The sequence below is a fragment of the Akebia trifoliata genome, chromosome 6 (assembly GCF_017979445.1).
Source record: "Akebia trifoliata isolate Shusen 1 chromosome 6, ASM1797944v1, whole genome shotgun sequence".
In the NCBI taxonomy this organism is placed as follows: Eukaryota; Viridiplantae; Streptophyta; class Magnoliopsida; order Ranunculales; family Lardizabalaceae; genus Akebia; species Akebia trifoliata.
The window spans coordinates 24,267,714-24,293,902 of record NC_141380.1 but is presented as its reverse complement, the minus strand read 5'-3'; the positions used below and the strand labels follow the sequence as shown (position 1 = coordinate 24,293,902).

The 26,189-nt window shown below is 35.7% G+C and overlaps 1 protein-coding gene and 2 long non-coding RNA genes across 5 annotated transcripts; 1 reads left to right on the top strand and 2 right to left on the bottom strand.

The window, feature by feature from the left end:
* Positions 1-4,639: 4,639 nt before the first annotated feature.
* LOC147400461 (uncharacterized) lies at positions 4,640-25,233 on the bottom strand. Of its 2 annotated transcripts, XR_015179005.1 has the most exons (4): positions 25,092-25,233; positions 23,613-23,876; positions 23,212-23,437; positions 4,640-5,139 (listed from the first exon to the last, which is right to left on the bottom strand). It is a non-coding gene; the product is annotated as an uncharacterized LOC147400461 (long non-coding RNA). The 2 variants fall into 2 exon arrangements; XR_015179004.1 differs by lacking the exon at positions 4,640-5,139 and having other exon boundaries at positions 23,139-23,437.
* LOC147400463 (putative indole-3-pyruvate monooxygenase YUCCA11) lies at positions 6,769-9,042 on the top strand. 2 transcript variants are annotated; one of them, XM_086446154.1, is made up of 3 exons: positions 6,769-7,738; positions 8,066-8,614; positions 8,712-9,042. In XM_086446154.1, the coding sequence occupies exons 2-3, from the start codon at positions 8,453-8,455 to the stop codon at positions 8,895-8,897; spliced, it is 348 nt and encodes a 115-aa protein (XP_086302280.1). In that variant the 5' UTR covers positions 6,769-7,738; positions 8,066-8,452; the 3' UTR covers positions 8,898-9,042. The 2 variants fall into 2 exon arrangements, with proteins under 2 accessions (XP_086302280.1, XP_086302279.1); XM_086446153.1 differs by lacking the exon at positions 8,712-9,042 and having other exon boundaries at positions 6,769-7,044; positions 7,147-7,738; positions 8,066-8,361.
* Positions 20,330-21,815, bottom strand: LOC147400462 (uncharacterized). The gene is made up of 3 exons (XR_015179348.1): positions 20,916-21,815; positions 20,538-20,821; positions 20,330-20,397 (listed from the first exon to the last, which is right to left on the bottom strand). It is a non-coding gene; the product is annotated as an uncharacterized LOC147400462 (long non-coding RNA).
* Positions 25,234-26,189: the final 956 nt, after the last annotated feature.

Here is a 26,189-nt window from a genome sequence, read left to right as displayed (position 1 = left end):
AAGAATAGGCTATAAGTAGTCTACAATAGAGAGTGACTGATTCTAGCACGTTAAGAAGTCTCATTTATGTAAGATATATGCCAATAAAATCAATACACCACCAATGATCTCCACAACATGACATCTCTATGGCCTTTCTCACTCTGAGGCATGGACAACATTTGTCCAATCAATCTTAAAGCATCTAATGGTCACAAATTTATCTTGGATGCCAACGATTATTCGACTAAGTAGGTGGAAGCCATGTCTTACACAAACATTATGAAATGACAGATTATCAAATTCTTGAAGTGTCATATCATTTATATATATGACCTACCTAACGTCATTGTATTAGATAACGTTCTCAATATGAAGAACAAATATATGAAGAAGCTCTGTGAAGATTTTCAAATAAGACACCATAGATCGGTGGCTTATAGACCGAAGATGAACAGAGTAGTGGAAATAGCTACTAAAAATATCAAGCGGATCATTAAAAAAATGGCGGTAACTTATAAAAATTGGCATGAAATATTACCCTTCGCTCTCCATACTTATAGAACCTCAATCAGAACCTCTATTGGGACAATGTCATTCTCACTCTTGTATGGGATGGAGGCAGTCCTTCCAGTTGAGTTAGAAATTCATTATCTTAGGGTCCTTATGAAAGTAAGAACTCGTTGCAATATGTCACGAATAGTTGTATGATAAACGAGTTTCATGAGCTTACAACAAGAAGGTTAGACAGAGATATTTTCAGTCGGGTGATCTGGTTTTGAAGAAAATCTTCCCAATTCAAGAAAATTCAAGAGGCAAGTTTAAACCAAACTACGAAGGTCCAAAGGTTACGTCAGGAAGTGCACTAATCCTCGCAAAGATGGATGGTGAAGTATTTCCTGAACCACTAAATACTGACACAGTTAAGAGATATTCCGCCTAAGATCTAATACTTGAAAGGAAGAGAGGCCATTTTTCTTTTTCCATCATTCTACCAAAATATTCCTTAGTTAAACCCCTTAGAACCTGATCGTTTATTTGACCATTCAGAATTGGGTTAAGTCAATGAGTATGGTGGGGTAAGCTAGAGAATACATTAGGCAATTTGGGAGAATCACTAGGCATTTTCAATAAAAAGAAAAACAAGAAAAAAATAAAATAGCCAAAAGAAAAAAAAATTCAATTAACTCCTAGCCTGCATGAGAATAAACTGTAAATGGCTAAAAATACAAAAAAAAAAAAATCAAAAATAGAATTTTCAATCTTGGATTCGCCTCACATCTCAAAGGCCAAGAGAAAGTCGAGATGATAACATCAATGAAAATTCTAACAAAAGGGTAATTTTAGGAAAATAATAAGGGCACCCCCCCCCCCCCCCAATTTCTTAGCTACTACATTTATTTTTTTTCGAATCTCTTATCATTTCTTTCTTCAACCATAGCCATAGCTTATATTACAACCCAATAAAGTAATCTCCGATCAGGTAAACGGTCAAATGTAAGATCCCAATGTCAATTAGTTGGTGATGACGGAATTTAGATGGCGTTTGGCAATAACAAAAGAAGTGGATATAAGCAATAAAGACACAATGATTTTGTTTCTACATCTCGGACCCAAGTCATAATAGTCACTGGAAAACGTGAAAGGGGAGATCAAATTAAATATTTAAAAACAGACGCAAGTACCTAATAAAAAACAAGATTGAATCTTTAAAAGAGTAGTTGCAAAGTGGAGTCTCTGATCTGCTAACTCAATTTGAATCACCAAACCACTAGAGTATTGGAAATTCATATGGGTTCAATTCATGGTATCCATTTAATTTTATAATGTTAATAAATGTAGTACATTCTGAAAGGGCATAGTAAAAACATGAAAGGGCGTTATGAGTAAAAATATCAGTTGTGGCAAGATAAAAAACTATTGATATAATGAAAACCCCAAAAAGGATAGAAACCAGACTTGGTGAAAATCTTAACAGGCACCGAGGGTAAGATTGGTAAAATAAAATAAAAACAGAAAAAATAGAAAAGTCTCCAAGAGTTTTCTTTGGATACTATCAATCAATCTAATCACACTTCTCTGTATATACCTTTCACCTTAATCCTTCAAATTCTAAAAAATAAACTTTTCCAATTGTGGGGATGAGTCTAAAGGATCTAGGAAAAGCTGAGAACAGGTCCACATAATTCGTTTGAACCTTTATCGAAATGATGACTACAAAGTGTTTGGGTGTGACCTACTCATTTCCTAACCTTGCCTGACTCAAACAACTTCTGCAAATCAAAAATAATTTACTTGTTTTCTTTCAGCTGTATTTTACAAATTTAAAAATAAAACTAAAAAATCTTAAAACCAGAAAAAATTATATTTTCGACCTATGAGGAAAAATCTAGAATTTGTATTGAAACAACAGTTTTCAAAACAAAAGGTAAATATATCTTTGGCCAGTAATATCATAAAATTATTTTCCCATTCATTACATAATTTTACATCATTTTGTTTAAGTGTGTAAGAATTAAAGATGTAGAAAATAAATAAAAATTACGTCGAGCTACGTAAAAGATAAAAAACATCTAGGAGAAACTTTAAGTCACGAACACGAGCCACCAAATCAATAATCACTCTATTTGCATCAAGGATCTTAACTCACCAAATATGATACCATGTTGTCAACATAGGTATTGGAGCTCAATTCATCCTGAGATCATAAATGCCAGCCTGGTACCTCTCAATAACGCTACATCTCAAAATCTCGCTATCACTCAAAGAGGCACTCAAGCGATTAATATCAAATTGTAGTATCTGCTCAGACTATACCTAGATACGCTCAATCCGATGGTAATCTACTCGAAGCTCCTCAATTTGATCATAGGAGTCGTAGATGTGAAACAGGTAAACCAAGACAGGGACCAAGAGTAGGAAAAGGATGACCACCCATCAAATCTCTAAGCCAGGACGGGTACCGAAAAATATCGTAAAAATCAAAGATAAGAGCATAGAGAATCTCTACATTCTACTAGAGCCTACAAAGTCGATCTCGTAAATGAGTGTCTGAAGAGTCAAAATCTCTAATCAAATCACTAAAATCCTTAGAGCAATAGATTCCTTAAATGTGACCATACTGGCGGAGTAATCAGAATAAAAAATAGTCAGTAGACCATGACAAACTAATCAAAACTAAGAAAAAAATAATTACTAAAAGATTGAGAAGGCTGAGTAGGATCTTGGAAAGAACCTACCCATCTGATCATGCTCTCATCAATAAACTGAAGATAAGCTTACTAATTCTCTTTTCTAACTATGAAGAGTGGATACTCTTCATCAACATTAATAAATGCTCAACCTCCTCGACAAATGAGAGATGATTGAAAAGTCAAAACTGCATTAGAATTGGAAAGTAATAGAAAAAAAAAGGTTTTTAAACCAAAAATCCATAAAAATTTAGAAATTTAGAAAAGAAAGTTGAAAAAATATTAAACAAATATAAAATGTCTTTTTTATATTTTTTACTTGCAAAAAGGGTGCACACCTCAAGAAAAAGCAATGCTTCTCAACTATGCAAATTGTCAAAGCTTTCTAGGACTCAACTAAAATCATCGAAGCTAGCCAACTATCTTTGTGAACTTGAGTAATTATGATTATCAAGGAGGGATCCACTAGGTTAGCTATCCTAAGGAACAAAATTTGGTTCACAACTGTTAAAAATAGGGCATTAAATCAAATATCTGGCTTAACACCCGAAAATATGTGTTCAAAAATGAAATATTTTGACAATCGAACCAAATTAGAATCCCCATCTAGCTTCTCTAGCTTAAGGAAATGAAGTCCAAGAAATTGGACTACCTCATTCTAATGGCAAGGTTGTAGGAAAGTAGAGACTACCTTGTTAAAGAAGTATAACCTGAGAATCCTCTCAAATTCTTCAATAGTGGGTGTAAGCTTACACTCTCCGAATCGAAACACATTAGAATCCAAAATCCAACACTCGATCATAGATTCAATTAAATCCCACTTCACTTCTACCTCATACAAAGATAAAATAGCTTCTTCTTACCAATCCATCTCGCCCTCTCATCCGTAGACATAGATTGAATCCATCGAGTTGTATGGTTCTCATTGATAGAATATCGATTCAGGTTGAGAAAAATAGGGCCCGCGATATTGAATCTTTTCCCGACTTTGTTATTACTCATTTTTGAATAGTTGGCATGCTCCATCTTCAATTTAAGGTAAATAGTCGCAAGTATTTTTATTTTATTTTTTTGCAAAACCATGAGTTTTATAAACAAAAGATTAATTTTTGAATTTTAAAATCGCAAAAAGTTATGGTCCATACCTTTCCTACGGACTGGGAAAATTTTTGCCTGGCCAAAGGTGACTCACGACGAGGGAAAAATTTGCCCAATTTCAAGGGTAACCCATGGCCAAAACAAAATTTTGAACTAACCGAGGGTAACCCACTGTCAGAACAAAATTCTGAACTGACCAAGTTTCACCCACCGCCAGAACAAATTTCATTAAAAAAAATCACCATTTTTCGATGAATTTTTTAATAAAACCCCTAAGGGTTGGCCCTTTTACATTTCAGACCTAACCTATCAATTGTGCAAAAAATAAACATTCATTGAAGCATACAGCTAAAAGATAAGATAGGAGAAAACCGATGAATACATGTAAAAAGGAATAAAATTTTTACAAACACACACAAGATTATGAACTATGTAGTATTTTTATTACAAGATGACTAATAAGAAAACACTCATGCTAGCCAAAAGAAGCCTTTGGTACCACGACAAAACTTTTTAGCACATAATTGTTCTAATCGAGGCGTAATCGACGTTACCTCATGCTCAAGCTTTGGTTCTAGCTCTATATCTCCCTCAACTTCCAACCTAGCCTCTAACTCCGACTCAGCTGGATATTCAAACTCATGCTCTTCAGAGACGTAATTGATTTGGGGTTCAAAAGGTCCCATGAACCAACAGTCTATGAACCCGGTATGGTTGGTTCTCGCTGCTTCCCAAGTAGCATTATTCCTAGCCTTATAGTACCCTTAAGGACCAAAGTAGTTTGTCCGATGTGACTCAGTAGATGGCTCCAAGTAATAAGACGTCTGGAAGCGTTAGCCAGAGTATGAAGAGCATTGCTCCCAGAAGCTCCCTGATAAGACCAAAATATATATATATATATATATATGGGTCCCGTTCAGCAACAAACATTTTGACAAACATTTTGGCAAAACATTTTTCAAAACATGGGTTAGAGGTTTTGGAATGGGCTGATTTTTTGTGAGGATGATCGCTACGGTGAGAAGATCATCCTCACCAAAAATCAGCTCATTCCAAAACTTCTAGCCCCAGTTTACAAGTTGAAAAATCGTGGACCGTCCATTTTTTGTAAACCATTTTTGATGGGGTTAGAAGTTTTGGAATGGGCTGATTTTTGGTGATGATGATCTCCTCACCGTAGAGATCATCCTCACTAAAAATCAGCCCATTCCAAAACCTCTAACCCATGTTTTGAAAAATGTTTTGCCAAAATGTTTGTCAAAATGTTTGTTGCTGAACATTTCCATATATATATGGGAAATGTTCAGCACCCTAAGTTTTACCACACACTTTAACAAACGTTTTTTGTCCTACATGGGTTAGAAGTTTTGGAATGGGCTGATTTTTGGTGAGGATGATCTCTATGATTAGAAGATCATCCTCCCCAAAAATCAGCCCATTCCGAAATGTTTAGCCCCATGTTTACAAGTTGAAAAATCGTGGACCGTCCATTTTTTGTAAATCATTTTTGATGGGGTTAGAAGTTTTGGAATGAGCTGATTTTTGGTGAGGATGATCTCCTCATCATAGAGATCATCCTCACCAAATATCAGCCCATTCCGAAACTTGTAACCCATGTAGGACAAAACGCGTTTGTTAAAGTGTGTGGTAAAACTTAGGGTGCCGAACGGGACCCTATATATATATATATAGGGAAATGTTCAGCACCCTAAGTTTTACCACACACTTTAACAAACGTTTTTTGTCCTACATGGGTTAGAAGTTTTGGAATGAGTTGATTTTTGGTGAGGATGATCTCTATGATTAGAAGATCATCCTCCCCAAAAATCAGCCCATTCTGAAATGTTTAGCCCCATGTTTACACGTTGAAAATTTGTGGACCGTCCATTTTTTGTAAATCAATTTTGATGGGGTTATAAGTTTTGGAATGAGCTGATTTTTGGTGAGGATGATCTCCTCACCATAGAGATCATCCTCACCAAAAATCAGCTCATTCCGAAACTTCTAACCCATGTAAGACAAAACGCGTTTGTTAAAGTGTGTGGTAAAACTAAGGGTGGCGAACGGGACCCATATATATATATATGTATGAACAGCGTTATTACGACCCCTATTACGACTCACATTTCGACACACCGTTTTGTCTTCTATGGGCAAAAAATTTTGGAATGAGCTGATTTTTTGTGAGGATGATCTCAGTGGTGAGGGGAGCATCCTGGCAAAAAATCATCCCATTCCAAAACTTCTAACCCCATCAAAATTGATTTGCAAAAATTGGACGGTCTATAATTTTTCAACAAAAATTGGACGGTCTAGAAATTTCATAATGAGCTGATTTTTGGCAAGGATGATCTCCTCACCATAGAGATCATCCTCACAAAAAATCAGCCCATTCCAAACATTTTTTCCCATATAAGACAAAACGTTGTGTCGCAATGTGAGTCGTAGTAGGGGTCGTAAGAACGTGACCCTATATATATATATATATATATATGGGAAGGGATCGACAGACAAAATCTGAGACCAACATCCATACAAATTTTTTCAGCCATTAGATGAAAACAGATCTAACGAAATCGGACCGTTGAACGCATTTAAATAGTGCGTGCTATTTAAATCACTTAAAACTTATGATATTTACAAACACCTCCCCCATTCAAATGTGTTTTTTCTCATTCCATCGTCTTCTCTTCTCCTCAAACCCTAACCATCTCCTTCATTTACTATCCATTCACTGACGACGATGCAGATCAGGCACAGATCAGGCGCAGAAATTGTAAACACCTCCCCGAACAAGGACTAAGCTCAGATTTCTCTCCTCTTTTCTATCTTCTCCTTGTTTTGCCTTCTCTAACTCAAACCCTAACTCTAAACGCAGATTAGATTTCTCTCATCTCTTCTCTCTTCACCTCGTTTTACCTCAAACCCTAACCCTCTTCCTCTCTATTGCGACGACGATGACTAACTATCGTTTCAGCCATGGCGACGAAGAAGATGGAAACCTGGAGAATGGCAGCTTGTAATAAGCGATAAACAAAGGGGTTTGGTTGGTGAGGGCTTTAAATTGTTCGATCAAATGGGTTCGGTCTATCAAATTAAGCCTCTACTTGAGGATTATGCGTGTGTGGTCGATCTCTTGGCTCGAGCGAGTATGTTAGAGGAAGCTGAGAAGTTTATAGAGGAAAAGATGGGAGGATATTTTGAAAGGGATGCTAACGTGTGGGGGGCTCTATTGAGTGCTTGTAGAATTTATAGAAATGTTGAAGTAGGGAAAAGAGTTTGGAACAAGCTTGCTAATTTGAGAGTAACAGATTGTGGAACTTATGTGATCCTATATAACATCTACAAAGAAGCTGGTTGGAAATCTGAAGCCAAGAGAGTTAGAAGCTCGCTCAAAGAGTTGGGGTTGAAGAAGAAATCTGGTTGTAGTTCGATAGAGGTCGATGGCGTGGTTGTTGAATTCATTGCAGGTGATCTTTCTAGTCTACAAACAATAGAAATTATTGACATTCTTAATTCTTTGTCTAAGGTTGTGAATTTGGAGGATTTTTTATACTAATGGGTCTTGTTGAATAATATTATTGAATTATTTCTACCAAAAGATGAAAAGATAAGTTCAACCTATGCATGTAAGAAGCTAGTTTTGATTGTTTTTTAAACCCATTACAATAATGAAGATACTTGGCATGGTATGAAGTTCAAATTCTTTTTCTTTAATCGAGAGTTGTTTATTTCTGTATTTTATAATTATGTGTAGTTTGTTTAATTTGTAATTTTGTTAGCTTCAATTCTTGCAGATGGATGTAGTTCCATGTCCTCACTTTCATGTAAATGTCTTGTATTCTATTGTGCTACACTAAGCTACAGGGGTCCTGCTGTTCCTGCTAAGGTTTCTTCCATTGTTTTTAATGGATTGTTTGGTATTGACGCTTGCCAAACTTATGTACGGAGATTTATCCAAATTTGGGATAAAAAAGACTGACACAAGGGCCATTTTATCTCAAAGGACCCATGGGAAGGTCTCTAGTTATAGATGTTGGGACGGTGGAGATCATCTGAAATAAAGAGATAAAGGTACCATAAAAGCGTTAAGCTTATCTTCGTGAGATCATGATATAATGTATATGGATACACCTTATAAAACTCACATCTATCGCTTATATTATTAATCGTAAGATACTAACATGACACTCAATTCGTGTGTCAATAATCAATATATGCAGGTTTTGCAGGAGATATCAAGCGTAGAAGGAAACAAGGTGGTTTTTGAGGATGGAAAGGCAATAGCGTTTGATGCTATAATTTTTGCAACTGGCTTTAGAAGCCTTGCAAATAATTGGCTTAAGGTAATTATGTCATTAATTTAATTTTAACATTAAGCTCATATCCTAATAGATGAAAAATTCCTAATATACTCATATGTTCTTAATTTCTCTTATGCAGGATGAAGGGCATCTCCTAAACGACACTGGAATGCCGAGCGCTCCTTTTCCTAAGCACTGGAAGGGGAAGAATGGGTTGTACTGTGCAGGACTTGCAAGGAGAGGCCTAGCTAGGGTTTCAATGAATGCACAAAACATAGCCGAGGACATAAAGAAGAGTATTGGTTACAAGAAGAAAAAATTGTAGTTTTAGTATTGTTATGAAGTTGTCACGTTTATGGATGTATGAGAGAGCAAGGGAAGTTGCGGGCTACTTCTATATAGTAGTAGTTTTGGCTTGGCATAATTATATCTCCTGACGTAGCGATGTGTAAGAATAGTTTTTCTATCAATAGTAAAGTGTTGTTTTGATAGTTACAAATGAAATATTTCATTTTTCTTCCAAAATTTATTGGAATGCTCATAAGCAATGCCTTAAAGGTACCCTCTGCCTCTGGTTTGAACTTGCAAATCCAATTATTTACCACAGTGCCACCTAAAGTTCGACAACTGCATTGGCGTCGAAGTCTTCAACATGAGTGTGAATTCCCCTGGTGACAGCCTCATAAACTTCAACCTTTCACATGTACATATTACCAAAAGAAATCACCAAAAATTAAAATTAAAAATCACCAAAAGAAATACTGAAAAAGTTGCATTAGACATACAATTGATTTCATTAGAATGGGTAAATTTCAGTTTAGTACAAGATGAATGATACAATCATAAATTCAATTCATTTATATTGGGAATGATATCATAACACGGACTTCCTCACAGCGGAATCAAAGATCTCTCTCAGATTCTTCTTCATAACTTCATTTGCAAACACAAACTCGATCAGTTCCTCCCTAGTTGAAAGTGTAGACACCCCATTTTTGCATCCGCCTGATTAATCAACTCGTCAACCCGATCGCAATGATTCCCAATGATGGATGTGTATTCCATTGCTTTATTTTGTTAGCCGATATGTTTCAGAAATCCAGATGAGGTATCTCGAATTGACAAAACCTTAGAAACCACGCTACGTTAGGAAAATACGACCCCAGAAATATAGAAATCATCATCTTGTAGACCAAAAAGAAGTTTCACGATAAAAATCACTAAAAATTGACTAAATTACCAAAATACCCCTAACCTCAAAACAACCCTAGAGCCTACGTTACGCTTAGGAAAACTCTCTAGAACACATAAACTAACAAATCGGAACCAAATAAATCATTTCGCCAATTTTAAAAAATTCGACAAAATTACGAAAATGCCCCTCATAAAGTTCATGACCATTTCACACAAAAAATTTCATAAATGACACAAACTAATATTTCCATTGAATTTCTTACGAAAAATCGATTCTAAAACATCCTAAAACATTAAAAACGACTTAAAACGTGAAAAGTCCTCTCCGGGGGCAAAATGGTAATTTTACAATTTTCATAATTAAAAAATTGGAAATTAATAAATAAAACATTAAATAATTAAAGTGAAACATTAATGAAATTAATTTAAAATTTTGAACCGAAGAAATCGATCAATCGGATTTTCAAGTAAAATTGTTGAGAGTTCGTGAGATATTTCTTTAAGGACCCCTCCATTTGGGGGTTCAAAGAATTAAAGATATTTTAGAGGGGGGTTCTCCAAAAATTAAAAGTCAATCAAGCAAGACTAAGGTCAAGGTATTAAATTCAATCAAGTGAGACTAAAGTCAAAATTAAAGTCAATTAAGCAAGACTGAAGTCAAGATATTAAAAGTCAATCAATTAAGACTAAAGTCAAAACATTAAAAGTCAATCAAATAAGACCAAAAGTCATAATAGAGTTCTAATTAAATAATAATTCAATCTAATAGAGTTCTAATTTAAAAAACAATTCTACCTAAAACAATTCTAATTAAAACACAATTCTACCTAAAATAAGTTTAACTAAAACACAACTCTAATTAAAAGAACTCTAATTAAATACTAACTCTATCCAAATCAACCCCTAAAAATATCTATAAATAGAGGTGCTCACACCTTATTTTCGTATCAAATCAAAAACCCTAAGATAAGTAGGTCTAAAAGCCCCCCTAGCCTCCCATAAACCCCAATTTTGGAGCCCCAACTCCTTACCTAACATCCCTCCTTCAATTTTAGCCTAAAGAACACCCAAAAGCCTTCCAAAAACATCTCAAAACCTGCAACAAACTTGGAGAGCTTAGATCCAAAAATAAGGAGATACCTTGCCTCGGAGATCCGAAATCAAATCTGGAGACAGAACGAAGCAAGGGAGTACGGTACAAGGAGCTATTTTTTGTCAGATCTAAGGGAACAAAATCCTTGCTATCGGAAAGGTATGAAATTTTTTATTTTTATTTTTATCTAGGTTTTTAGCAATGTGATTTATTTGGGAAGTTAGTAGAGACCGGCTTTGGCCGGGCGGGGTTGGTGCCTAACACCTTCCAACCCCGTAACGTGATCCCCGGACTCTCTTTCTCTTTCGTAGATTAGTTTGCCTTTTTTAGAGTCAGTTTGATTCCTAGACCTTAACAACTAGGTGGCGACTCCCAAACCTCAAGAGTCAAAAGCGGATCCGCGCACTCCCTCGGATCGAGGGCGCTTTCAGTGGCGGCTCCACTGGGGACTATTGAGGATCAAACTTGAAAAACCCCAAGTATGGGAGCATTGCCAAGATGATCTAGTTTTTTTTTATTATTTAGTTCGATTTATTTTATTTATTTTTTTCTATTTATTTATTTTTGTGACTTGATTGTGGATGATTTTGAGTGTTGCATTTTTTTTCCAATTAAAGATCACTTTTGATGACCCCTAAATAATGAAAGATTCAAATTGACCTATGAAAATGATGGAATGATGAATGTTGGACAGAAATATTAAAATGTTTATACAGAATATTCTAGTAAGAATTAAGTCTGAAAACCTATTAATAAAACTTAGATCTTCTCGAGTAGATTAATTTAGAACCTGAGTTCACTCAATTTCGTTATCCGAAGCCTTAGATATCATCGATGCAAATTCAATCTGTAAATCTGGAATTGTTGCTGAATGAAGGTTGGGACAGCAATGTTAAAACGTTTTTATAGAACATTCTAGTGAGAATTAAGTCTGCGCATCTATTTATAAAATGTAGATCTCATCGAGTAGATTAATTTAGAATCTGAGTTCACTCCATTTCGTTATCGGAAGCCTTAGATATCATCGATGCAAGTTCAATCTGTAAATCTAAAATTATTTCTGAATGAAGGTTGGGACAGCAATGTTAAAACGTTTTTACAGAATATTCTAATGAGAATTAAGTATGGGCATCTGTTAATAAAATGTAGATCTCATCAAGTAGATTAATTTAGAATCTGAGTTCACTCCATTTCGTTATCTGAAGCCTTAGATATCATCGATGCAAGTTCAATCTGTAAATCTAAAATTATTTCTGAATGAAGGTTGGGACAGCAATGTTAAAACGTTTTTACAGAATATTCTAATGAGAACTAAGTCTGGGCACCTATTAATAAAATGTAGATCTCATTGAGTAGATTAATTTAGAACTTTAGTTCACTCGATTTCGTTATCGGGAGCCTTAGATATCATCGATGCAAGTTCAAATTGTATTTTCCTAATTCACAGAAAATCCGAATTTATCTAATGTTGGCACAATTAATATTCCTGAGAGTGAGCTCATCTCAACCATTGTCATTCTATCATCAATGTAACATCTATTGGAATCTCGATTTATTTTGGATCACCCAAAAGTGATCATTGATTGGACCTTAAAAATTATAAAAATTATGCCTATTGCAATGTTTGTTTGATCAATTATTATATGCCATGCTCATTAATTGATTTGCCATGATCTTGACAGATATATTTGTGATGTGTTTGTTTTCATCTTAATTTCGATGTGATGGGTTTTGTATTATTTTCTTGATCAATATTCATTTGATATCCATATGTGATGACATAATCTAGCCCATGGGCTCATGTGTTTGAAAAAGGCCCCGGGCACACCTCACCCTGTTTTGCACACACCACATGCACGTTTACTGTTTTGCATACTTACACATCCTATATAGCCAACGTGGCACTAGTGCGTGGCCCGATCTCTTCGGAGATGCGACGTCATTCATGAAAACTACAACTTCAGTCACGTACCTTAGGGTATATCAAACTGGGGCATCAATACCGTCTGATCAGGTGATTCTGAGAGATGTATTGATGCACCCAGGCTGAAGCGACCTAAGCCTTTTACCTATTGTGAGCCACACAGTCACATGTCCCGATTGCCAACGTAGTACTAATACGTGGTCGGTCCCCTCGTGGGATGCTAAACCATTTATGAAAGCTACAACTCTTGACTCGTACCCATAGGTATGTAAAAGATAATCTAAGTATATCAATTGCACTTCTTGGTCAAAACCGGTGCCTAAGCAAGATCTTGCCCCGCTGTACCCTTCTTGAAGTGAGTTGAGATTTTAGATTATCACCTATACGGTATATCAAACCAAGTCACCACGTATCGAGAGGTATATAGGTGTGCTTGGGCAATGGTGGCTAGATAAAAATGCATTGCACGTAGTAAACCTAGAGTCTAGAAGCCTTCCTATAGGTCACGACCCGAACTGACTATGGTATTCCCGGGTTGCTTTATTCAATCCAACCAACAGGTAGGTGGGCAGACCGATCCAGAATAATCAAATAAAACCCGTAATATCGGTTCGACCAAATTAGTGAAATGAACCGATCAATTTGAACCAATTAAACCAGTTGACCCAATTGACAAATGGATCAACTGATCAATTCCAAATCAGTTTGACTAATTGGTTTCATTTTTAAAGATCCAGACCACTTTGTATAGAAAGACTCAATCTTAGGATAAAATTAATTTGTCTGATCAAAGGTTCAATCCCGATCAGGGGTAGACTCGTGTCTAATATTTTCTCACTTTCTTGGTCACCATAGACTTATAGTGCATTTGAATTCGATATTTTCCACCGGATTTGGGCTATTCTATATTGAAACTTTAATCATGTGGTTAAGAGTCAATGGTTAACCTTGGTTTACTTCCAATCAGGTAATAATTGGTCCCAAACGTTCTAAACCTCCATCTGTACCACTTTGAGTCCGTGAAAAAAGCCGTCTTTCTAAAGTACCATTGTCAAGTAGTCAGTCTTTGTCACAAGAAGAAACGAGTACCATGGATGAAGCTGCACTCCGTCATATTTTAGAATCTTTTCAAGCACAGATTATTGCTTCTGTCCAAACACAAATTGAATCTCTGAAAATTGAAAAGGGAAAAGATAAAGCTATAGAACCTCAGGATGTGTTTGACCTCGTTGAAAATCAAGAAGATGATCAGTTACACGTCGACCCTGTCCTAGCTCATCGAATAACTCAGGTTGAAACTGCTTTGAAAAATATTAAAGACCCCGATGATCTTACTCTGGGATTAGGGGCAATGACCTTGTTTCCCACGGTCCGTCTGCCAGAGAAGTTTACAATGCCAGATATGGAGAAATTTGATGGTATTGGATGCCCTAGGACTAATTTAAAAGTTTATGTCGGCATAATGCAATCTCAGGGTCTGAGTGAAGAACATATGGCTCAACTTTTTCAAAGAACCCTTACAGGACCTGCCCTACGCTGGTTAATGTCATTGGACTCATCTAGGGTAAGAACGTGGTATGAATTGATAAAGGATTTTATTGGTCGGTATTCATTTAACACGGATATTGAACTCACAAGAAGTGACCTAGAGACTACTAAACAAAAACCCGGGGAAACTTTCACTGAATTCGTTGCTCGATGGAGAGCTAAAGCCGCTCAATTGTGGGACCGACCTCAAGAGAAGGAACAAGTCAAGATTATCCGTAGGAATCTCACTCCAAATTATGCCAAGTACTTGATGCCTCAGTATCTTCCCACTTTTCAATCCCTCCTTGAGGCTAGAAATCAAGTTGAGGATGCATATTCTTCGAGACTTTTTGGTAACTCATCTGAGTCAAAACCCAAACATTTCAAACCTAATGTCAATTCCTTACAAGTAGCCAATACCTCTTTCGCACTATCTCCTCAAGCTACTCAGCCTTCACAAGCTAAGCCTAGGAGACAGTTTGCCAATCTTGGAATGTCCTTTAGTGTTGCTTATCAAAAATTGATGAAAAAGGGATTGCTGGCACCTTTACAACCTAAGCCTTTACTTAATCCTCTTCCCCCAAACATGGATAATAGACAATTCTGTGAATTCCATCAGATGCCTGGTCATGTTCTTGACAGGTGTATTACTCTCCGACATGTTATCCAAGACCTTATTGAGCAAGGAAAAGTCACCATACCCACTCCTACTACTCCCAATGTTAAGACTAACCCTTTGCCTACCTTTCAAAATCAACCCCCTCCTACTCTAAAACCTTATCAATATCCAAACCCGAATCAGTTGACCCAGTTTCCTTCATTCACCCAATCGGTCTTAACAGTGCATTCGCTCCATGCCAGAATGAGCTCAACTACCCTAAGACAGTGACAAAACTGAAGAACAGATAAATTATTAAAGCAACGGGTTGTCCAGCATATGATAGGCTTGAATCAGAATATGAAGAGATAATAAAAGCAGACAAGTTCAAGTCATCCATCGAAGATAACTGAAGTGGCATAGACTCTATAATTGTGTCCCTCCATTCAGAATGATGTCGTCTTTTAAGTCTTTTTAGTTTCTTTTAGCTTTAGTTGCGTCAGTCTTTGAATTCAGTTCTTCTTTTTTATTTTTGGGTTTTAGTAAGGTTTGTCAGTCTATGTTCTTTTCAATTCTAATAAATAAAGAAGCTTTTGATTATCATGTGTGCAATAATGATGTGAATATAAAATCTAACATGAGAAATGACTTAAAGCTCACTAACCAAATTTGATAAATATTGGAATTAAAGAGTACACTCAAGAAGTGCAAATTGGTGATACGTTATCCTTAGGAAAACATGAGCGAATACTAAACTTACTTAAGAAATTCAATAATGTTCTTACATGGTCTCATAAAGATATATGATGATGAATTACACAAAAACATAGATCAAGTCAAGAGTGATTTCAAAGTCAAAATTATCGATCAAAGATGATATAGCTAAAAGCATCGACAAAGATGCTAAGACTTACAAGTAGATCTACCATGTTTCTCACTCAAAAGAAGAGAGTTCTCTTTCATAAGAGAATAAAAGATTTTCTCGAAGTTTTAGAAGAGTTGAATAGTCAGAAAACTCAAAAGAAGACTGAAGAATATTCATTCTCAAAAGAAGACCTTACTCGACAGAGCAATCCAGATATCAAATTCTTGAAACTTTGACCAAGTCGAGCAGCATTCATCAAAGGAGGCCTCCTTTGGTCGAGTCATTTTCCTATCTTATCAGAAAAAAAATATAACCTTCTTTAGCCCCTCGCAGCCTTTAAAAAAAAAATCAATAACCTTTTCTTTCTAAATCACGCCGACCAACCTTGGGAGGGAATCTTAGTATGAACTACGTTTTAACCTGATCCTAAAAGAGAAAAGAAATATTTGGGGTACGTAGGCAACCTAAGAAGTTACATCAGGCCCGGTCATGTAAAGAATATGTGTATTCTCTTGTCATCTAAAAGGAAAATCCCCTATTAAAATATTCAAAAGGAAAAAAGTGCCAAAATAAGGGCATCAAAAAAAAAAAAAAAAATGCCAAACTAGGGGCATTTAGAAAAAATCAAAATAATTGACAGAAAAGAGAGAATATCAAACTAGGGGCATTTTGGAAAGTTGAGCCTTATATCTTTTCTTTCTAAACCATATCCTAAGCCCACCTCTTAAGTCTTCCTGAATGCTAATTGATTCGGTTAAGGTGCAGGGAACCAAGAAGTTATCGAGTTGGTCATTCAAGATCATCAAGAAAAAAGATAAGCCTGTTAAGTCGAAAACCCGAAAAGGCGACTTAGGCAAAATTTAGGGTATAACTATAAAAAAGAAAGCCTGCTAGGTTGAAAACCTGAAAAGGCGACCTAGGCAAAAATCAAGGCATCATCAGAAAAAGAAAAACAAAGTCCGCTAGATTGAAAACCTGAAGAGGCGATCTAGGCAAAAATTAGGGCATCATCAAATGGGAGGAAAAGTCTCATCAAGAAGAAAAATTCAGAAGGAAGCTTGTGCAGAAACTGTAGAACCATTCAAGCCACAATATTTGTTTTTCAGCCAAGAGCTCACATCCGACGAAGACAATGTTGAAGTCGAAAAAATCAGAAATCATCTTGAACATTGTAGGATCTTCAAAAGTATGTTTACTTGTTCAAGTATTCGCTAATAGAAGATGTAGAATCATCAACCACTTTGAAGAGAAAGATCTTCTATTCTAATATTTATCAAGACTTTTTAAGTCCAGATCAAGTATTTCTCAAAAATAATGATCAATTCTTTATTGCATATATGATAATCTTAAGAGTCTTAAATTTAAGAGAATGTCAGTTCTTCTATCTGTCATACATCAGAGTTCATATTTTTCAAGCGTAATCCATTCCATCAGTCTCGTAGTTAAGTCCTAGTTAAAACCAACCTTGAAACTAGAGGCATTTTTGAAGGTCATTTAATTCCAAAGTTTTTGTTCTTAATCACATGATAAAAATAAAATCATACAAAAGCTTAAAAGTCCGGCGAAACCCAATGATAATTATGAATCCAGATGCATGATAAGCCAATAAAGGCATGATCTTTCAAACTTTGAGCTCGATTTTGAATCATAGAATGAATTAATAGGATTGTTTAAGTTCCTATAAATCTAAATCCGAGAAACGTGACTTAGTAAGTTCGAGTCCGAGAAACGAGACTCCAACTTTTTGAATCATATAATAAATAGGCTTTTTGAAGTGCCTATAAACTTAAGTTCAAGTCCGAGAAACGAGATTCCAACTTTTTGAATCATAGAATGAGTGGGCTTTTTGAAGTGCCTACAAACCTAAGTTCGAGTTCACGAAATGAGACTCCAACTTTTTGAATCATAGAATGAATAGGCTTTTTGAAGTGCCTATAAACCTAAGTTCGAGTCCGAGTCCGAGAAATGAGACTCCAACTTGTTGAATCATAGAATGAATAGGCTTTTTGAAGTGCCTACAAACTTAAGTTCGAGTCCAAGAAACGAGACTCCAACTTTTTGAATCATATAATGAATAGGCTTTTTGAAGTGCCTATAAACCTAAGTTCGAGTCCGAGAAACGAGACTCCAACTTTTTGAATCATAGAATGAGTAGGCTTTTTGAAGTGCCTATTAACCTTAGTTCGAGTCCGAGAAACAAGACTCCAATTTTGATAGGATTGTTTAAATTCCTATAAACCTTAGCCAGAGTCCGAGAAACGAGACTCCAACTTTTTTGAATCATAGAATGAATTAACAAGATTGTTTAAGTTCCTTAGCCCGAGAAGTATGGCTACAATAGGCTCGAGTCCAATAAACGAGACTCAAACTTTTTCGAACTTTAAAAAAGAATTTCAAATAGGATTTAACGAAGTTCCTACAATGTTATGACTCCGATTACCACATTGTTAAATCTTGCCATGATTGTTTTCGTTGCATAAGTGCATTTCAATTTTGAATCATTATTGTCAGTGAGAGAAGATCTCTAGGACCTGAGATATTTTTACTCAGTAAGCATCACACTTTTGCACACACGTGCACTTTTGCATTAGTCAGGGAGAATTTTCTAAAATTCGAGGATCTGACATCGTCAGTGAGAGTTCAAGCTCAACCTTTTAGTTCGGGGGGAGTTTTACGCTCAAGGATCCGAACACCCTGACGAATTGCTAAATCAGGCTGTAAAATGAACTGTCACTAGCTTCGACATTCGGATATCGCACTATCTACCGAAATAGATTTGCTATCTAGTTTGCTTCAACCCTCTGCTAAAGAGGGGCATCTGTAGACACCCCATTTTTGCATCCGCCTGATTAATCAACTCGTCAACCCGATCGCAATGATTCCCAATGATGGATGTGTATTCCATTGCTTTAGTTTGTTACCAATATGTTTCAGAAATCCGGATGAGGTATTTCGAATTGACAAAACCTTAGAAACCACGCTACGTTAGGAAAATACGACCCCAGAAATATAGAAATCATCATCTTGCAGACCAAAAAGAAGTTTCACAATAAAAATCACTAAAAATTGATCAAATTACCAAAATACCCATAATCTCAAAACAACCCTAGAGCCTACATTACGCTTAGGAAAACTCTCTCGAACACATAAAATAACAAATCGGAACCAAATAAATCATTTCGCCAATTTTAACAGAATTCGACAAAATTACGAAAATGCCCCTCATAAAGTTCATGACTATTTCACACAAAAAATTTCATAAATGACACAAACTAATATTTTCATTGAATTTCTTACGAAAAATCGATTCTAAAACATCCTAGAACATTAAAAACGACTTAAAACGTGAAAAGTCCTCTCCGGGGGCAAAATGGTAATTTCACAATTTTCATAATTAAAAAATTAGAAATTAATAAATAAAACATTAAATAATTAAAGTGAAACATTAATGAAATTAATTTAAAATTTTGAACCGAAGAAATCGATCAATCGGGTTTTTAAGTAAAATTGTTGAGGGTTCGTGAGATATTTCTTTAAGGACCCCTCCATTTGGGGGTCCAAAGAATTAAAGATATTTTAGAGGGGGGTTCTCCAAAAATTAAAAGTCAATCAAGCAAGACTAAGGTCAAGGTATTAAATTCAATCAAGTGAGACTAAAGTCAAAATTAAAGTCAATTAAGCAAGACTGAAGTCAAGATATTAAAAGTCAATCAATTAAGACTAAAGTCAAAACATTAAAAGTCAATCAAATAAGACCAAAAGTCATAATAGAGTTCTAATTAAATAATAATTCAATCTAATAGAGTTCTAACTTAAAAACAATTCTACCTAAAACAATTCTAATTAAAACACAATTCTACCTAAAATAAGTCTAACTAAAACACAACTCTAATTAAAAGAACTCTAATTAAATACTAACTCTATCCAAATCAACCCCTAAAAACATCTATAAATAGAGGTGCTCACACCCTATTTTCGTAACAAATCAAAAATCCTAAGAGAAGTAGGTCTAAAAGCCCCCCTAACCTCCCATAAACCCCAATTTTGGAGCTCCAACTCGTTACCTAACATCCCTCCTTCGATTTTAGCCTAAAGAACACCCAAAAGCCTTCCAAAAATATCCCAAAATCCGCAACAAACTTGAAGAGCTTAGATCCAAAAATAAGGAGATACCTTGCCTCAGAGATCCGAAATCAAATCCAAAGACAGAACGAAGCAAGGGAGTACGGTACAAGGAGCTATTTTTTGTCAGATCTGAGGGAACAAAATCCTTGCTATCGGAAAGGTATGAAATTTTTTATTTTTATTTTTATCTAGGTTTTTAGTAATGTGATTTATTTGGGAAGTTAGTAGAGACCGGCTTTGGCCGGACGGGGTTGGTGCCTAACACCTTCCAACCCCGTAACGTGATCCCCAGACTCTCTTTCTCTTTCGTAGATTAGTTTACCTTTTTTAGAGTCAGTTTGATTCCTAGAGCTTAACAACTAGGTGGCGACTCCCAAACCTCAAGAGTCAAAAGCGGATCCTCGTACCCCCGCGGATCGAGGGCGCTTTCAGAAAGATACTCTGAAGTCATAATCGCATTAGTCACGAGGATGACTGTGGATGGAGAGTCAGCATTCACCTATAATTTGAAAAATAAATTGGAATTAATAAGCATTTTGGGTCGGAAATCTAGGATTGAAGTGACGATCATAAGGGCGCAGTGAAATTTAACAATGGAGGCAAAAAAAATGGCGGCTAAAAAGGTTTCAAGAATCATACCCACACTCGGCCGTTTAACCCAACGGCTATCTCAAAAGAAACAATGAGCATATAGAACACCCTTTGCAAGAGCATCTGATGAGGGTTGTGATCTTCCACACTCATTAAGCCCTTCTATAAAAGTCAGCAACTTCATTCCAGCTGCCTAGTTCTTTTGCAACAGCATTAGCATACTCCATATGTCTTTGAGTCTCTCCCCACAGGAACTTGTTTTAAGTGACTTGAAGCCTTCTCAAATGATGTTTTCGGGTTCACATTATCTTTGGCAAGCTTGAATCCAACAGCTACAGTAGAGAAGAATATATAAAGAAAAGCTCACTGAGCATTCACACTGATGCTATGTTAAAAATAAAATACCAAAGCATAGAATTTACCAACCAGCCTGCTCATACAAAGAGTGGCACTCCTCCAATCAGCACTCCACCTAGTAAGACTGAGTTTTGTTATGTGAAAATGAAAAAAAATTACTAACAAATATTGGATAAAAAGAAATCATGACTCAGATAAGTTTCTTTTGGCATCTAAAAGACTAAAACAATAACTCTTGTTTTAATAAAAAATTTAATTATAGGTATTGGTGGCAAACAAACATTTTCCATTACAGCTTTTTCCAATGTTTATTGTAGGCAAACTTCTTCCAACTTAACTATGTAACATATAATCCCTTCCAGTGTCATCAAAGGCAAAAAGGGCGCTCGGCATTGTGTTGCGTTCGTTGTGAGGCCTTGTCCCTTTACCTACCCTAGGCAATAATAAAAAGTGGTGAATCAAAGCTATGTGATGCAAAGAAAAAAGTGCCAAAAGGCAACGCCTCGAGCTCCAACGAGCCAAGATACCCCATTAAGGGAATCTTGGTCATTTTTTTTCCTTGACTCTTTTTTTGTTCGGATTAGATAGTTATAGCCCCAAAACAAACACTTATCCATCACTTTTAAAGATTAAAAAAACAACTAAAATCTCTAGTTCTATGTAGATTGTGAAAGAAAAAACTATCCAAACTCCATCCAAATCAACCCAAACCTCATTTGTTAAGTTTCTTTTCTCTTACAAAGAACTTTGTGAGTGGATTTGAAGAATCCACTTATCCAATCTCAAATCTTTAATGAAAACCCCTTTACTTGAAACTTCTTTTCTTCAACCCTTAATCCTTAATGAAAATCCTAAATCAAATTCTCTAACCCCCTAAAATTTCATATTCTTCCCTCGTCGTCCAACATATGCCAAAATAGAACTACAACAAAATATAAAAGAATCAAGTATGTATATTTTCAAGAATAAAAATACCTAATGAATCAAAATGCGTGCTTGGGCGAGCCTACACAAGGCGACTCCCTCATCGCCTAGGCACGCGTAACACTTTTGATAACCTTGAATACTTGATCCCTTCTAATCTTAAGTTTCCTCCGTGAAGTTATTTCAGGATTAGCTAGTGCTACCAAACCTTTCACCACATAATGTGGTCTATTATGTGGACCATTCTCTATGTAGCCTGTAAATAAAAACATAATGTGGTCTAAGAAACATTCTTTGATCAGATATTTTGATGTACCTCGTATTACAGAAAAATTCATATTCTTCAACATTCGTAGCAACAAAAAATTTCAATCTTTCTCCCATTGAAACTATGGAATAATTTGACGTTGTAGCTGCTAATGCTTCGTGCACATCACTCTAGTTCAAAGCAGATGAGGATCCTTGACAAACTATCCCAAAATTCTCATCTCCTGTCAATTTGGACAGAATTCGCCCTCTTTCCTCGTAATATGTTTTGGTTTCTCAATAATCAGTAATCAATTGGTCGATTTTGAATTTTGAACAAGGCTATCAAGTGGCTAAAATCATTTCTAATGGCTCTAGTCTTTTTCAATCACCATCATCCTATCAGACCGTTTTGAGTTTTTTTTTTTTTTTTTAAATCCAATAATAATAAAGAGATTGGTTCTTTTGAATGTATAAAGCACATATATAAGGAATAATTCAAATTATTTTTAATTAATTGTATGGTGTTTAACGAGGAGGAAACAAGGTTGTCGATCTAGGGTTAGGGTTTAAATTCAGATGCAATGCAAGGGTTGAAAACTCGAAAAAAATTACTGCAAAAACAACCAGAATAGAATATGAGATGTGATCTATCAATTACAACATAAATGAAGAGAAATGGGTTTATTTTTTTTTTACAGAAAGAGAGAGACTCACGTCTCCGTATTTTTCGTCGTAATGGCTGGAACGGTAGTGAGTCGTCGCCGTCATCGCAATAAAGAGGAAGAGACGAGTAAACGATGGAGATGAAGCTGAAATACATATTGGATTTTTCTCGCCTGATTTCTTCGTCTGATCTGCGCCTGATCTGCATCGTCCTCAGTGAATGGAGAGTAAAGGGTTTGAGGAGAAGAGAAGACGATGGGATGAGAAAAAACACATTTGAATGGGGGAGGTGTTTGTAAATAACATAAGTTTTAAGTGATTTAAATAGCACGCGCTATTTAAATGCGTTCAACGATTCGATTTCATTAGATCTATTTTCATCTAATGGCTGAAAAAATTTGTATGGATGTTGGTCTTCGATTTTGTCTGCCGATCCCTTCCTATATATATGTACATGTTAATAAATATAGTTATTTTGTTTTATTTTGTTGAATAAATAATTACTAACTAAAATATTTTTTCTACTAACCCATAATGACTCAAGTGGCCTCTGATAAGAAGAATTGGCACTTTCTCGTGCCTGTTGAAGAGTTTACAGAAGATAGCAGAATGATTGAATCAAAATTTTTGAAATGAGAAAAAGTATTACAAATTCTTACCAGCTCATGCTGGAGTTGCTCAATGTAAAAAACCTGTTGAGCCATCTCAAAGTTCCCCATCTCCTCTTTTTCAAGGTACCAAATCTACTCAGCACTCTATGCAAACAGAATGAAAAATGAGAAGTAAGAAAACAATAATGACAACTAAAAAGGAAAAAAGAATGAAGGTAAGGAAAGATACATAGGCCTAATGTTGGCAAACATAAATGCGTCCCAATTCCTGGACCTCCTCGACTACCTCAACTAAAGGAAGAAGACACCCAATGGATACCTCTTGGAATCACTCGTCGTATTTCCTAGGAAGAATTGATCGCTCCCTAGGGATACTTTCAATCTTGACTGCCACCTCAGGCTCTACTACTATTGGAGGAGGATCGTGTATTGCTTCATACTCTACTTCACTATTCAAGGGTACTTGAGGCCTCGCCTCATTGGAACTACTCGAAGAACTATCATCGGGAGGAGTGACCTTCTTGATTTTACTCTTTCCAGAAGCCTCTCCTCTCAAAGCTTTGAAAACACTGAATCGGCCCATCTAAAGAGAAAAGGAGGCATGATAACTGTTAGGAACCAACCAATGAGTCATACCCAAAAATAACAAAAAAATTCAAAAAAATGTCAAATTACTTAAATCCCTTGCCTTCGCCAATTCATACCTCAAGTCATTTGCCCCAAACCTATGTCTACCCCATTGAAGCATTTTACCGAACACGTGGCATGCCCGACATGAAATAACTACTCCAAATCAATAAAAATCCCACCGAAACCATCCACACCCCTACCTAAGCCTATTCAATACCTTACCTATTCCCAAGCCTTATCATTTCTTCAACCCATTTCATTGAGATATTTTATCGAACATGTGGAGTGCCGAAATGAAATAGCCTCTCCAAAGCCATTAAATCATCCTTCAACCCATTCTAATCTATCTACCAATCTCCAATACACTCTATGTTAGAATTTTAATCAAAACTACTTGTTTATTTTGGATTTTCTTTGAATTAAAATATCTTTTTGTGGTCCAATTAAATACTGATTTTTTAAAGGGATTGAATTGCTATTGGCTAAGAACATTGGGGACCAAGTTGGAAATAATTTATTGCAATCTAAGAAGTTTCCATCGATTAGAATATTGTGGTTTCCTAAATACATTAGAGTTCTCATCTTCCTAGAGTTTCTTCCTATTTGATGATGGGTTGGAATTGGAAAGAAAGACTCTTTAAAGAGAGAAGTGGTTGTCGTCCCCTATTGTGTATGATTGCAAGAAAATCCCATCATTTTTGTCATACAAAGATAAAGGGTAGAACACCACTATTTCGGATTGAAGGGATATTGTATTTCGAAGAAGGGAAATCAACTATCGGTTCGATAGAGAAGCAAGGGGTCAGATCCATTGTTCGGATCTATTATGCATCTATTTATAGAACACCAAAGGCTGATTTTGGGATCTCATTCTTGCTTATTTGTTGTTCAAGCTTCATCAAAAGGTATGTGATTTAACCCATTCAAATTTAAATCAGATTGATTGAGTGTTAGAGTGAAGATCTTATCCAACACTCTATACACCCATCAACTCCAGAAATTCAACTCAATTCCAACAAAATTCAAAACCCAATCAATTACCCAACTTACCCATAATCCAATTCAAAAACACTCAATTTCCATGGAAATTGACTCAATCAAGACTCCAATTTCATGAATTCAAGGAATTAAATGATCAATTTGAAGAAATTCGAAGATTACCACATACCTTATAAGGAAATTTGAGATTCAAAGACAAATAATCAAATCAACTCGATCATAATTAGTTGCAAATCTTCAAATCGTCGTGAATCGGATGTGGCAAGCAAAATTAGACTGAGCAGCTCACCACGAGTCTAGTTCACACCATGAGTCAAGCTTGGAAATAAAAATCTTAAAATTCATGGGTTAAAGTTTGGACAAGCCAAGGAGCAAATAAAGTTCTATTTTAAAATTTTGTGAAAAATTCTGGTATGAGGATAACTCACAGCCACCTAAAAACATTTCAGCCTGGCCATACCTTACCCATGTCCAAGAGAAAAAATTAAAAAAATCAGAAATTTTCAAAGAATTAAAAAAAAAAATTGAGAAAAAAAAAAAAAACAAAAAGTCAAAAAAAAAAAAAAACAAAAGGTCAAAAACAAGAAGCATGAAAAACAAAAAGAATTTTCTTGGTTTAATGCAAGGACACAACTAAATGAGAAGGAAAAATTTGCTAGAAAGTTGTTTCAGGCACACAAGGATAAAGGAATAATAGAATCAAAAGTAATGAATTTCCAAAGATCAATCGAACATTATCTTACCTACCTAAGGTGTGGCGAAGTGGTAAGAGCTTGAAATCTCCTCGGGAGCGTGCGTTCAAACCCAAGCCCGCTAAATGCGTGGCGTAGTGGGAAAAGCTTGAGGTACCCCTAAGGATGTGCGTTCATACCTAAGCCACCTTTTCAAGAGAAGGATTCAAGTTAAAAAAAATTTCACCTTATAATTTATTGTGGACGTGTAATCATTAGAAAATACCTGAGTTAAATCCAATCTTGAAAATTTTCATCAACTCCAAATGCAAAGTTGACTTTTACAGAAGTGAACACAGATTGAAAACATTTACTTTCAAATAATTTCTTTTATCAAATAATTTCAAGAGCCATACATCATGCCACAAAACTTGTTCTTTCTGAAAGCTTCGAGAGTCACACATCGAACCAAGAAGCCTAGAATTTTAAGTCTAATTCTTGTCAAATTCAAAGCTTGGGATGAACAACTTTTTATTTTAATAAATTCATTATGTGTTCATTAAAGTGAGATGTGAACAAGGAAACAAGCTCGATCT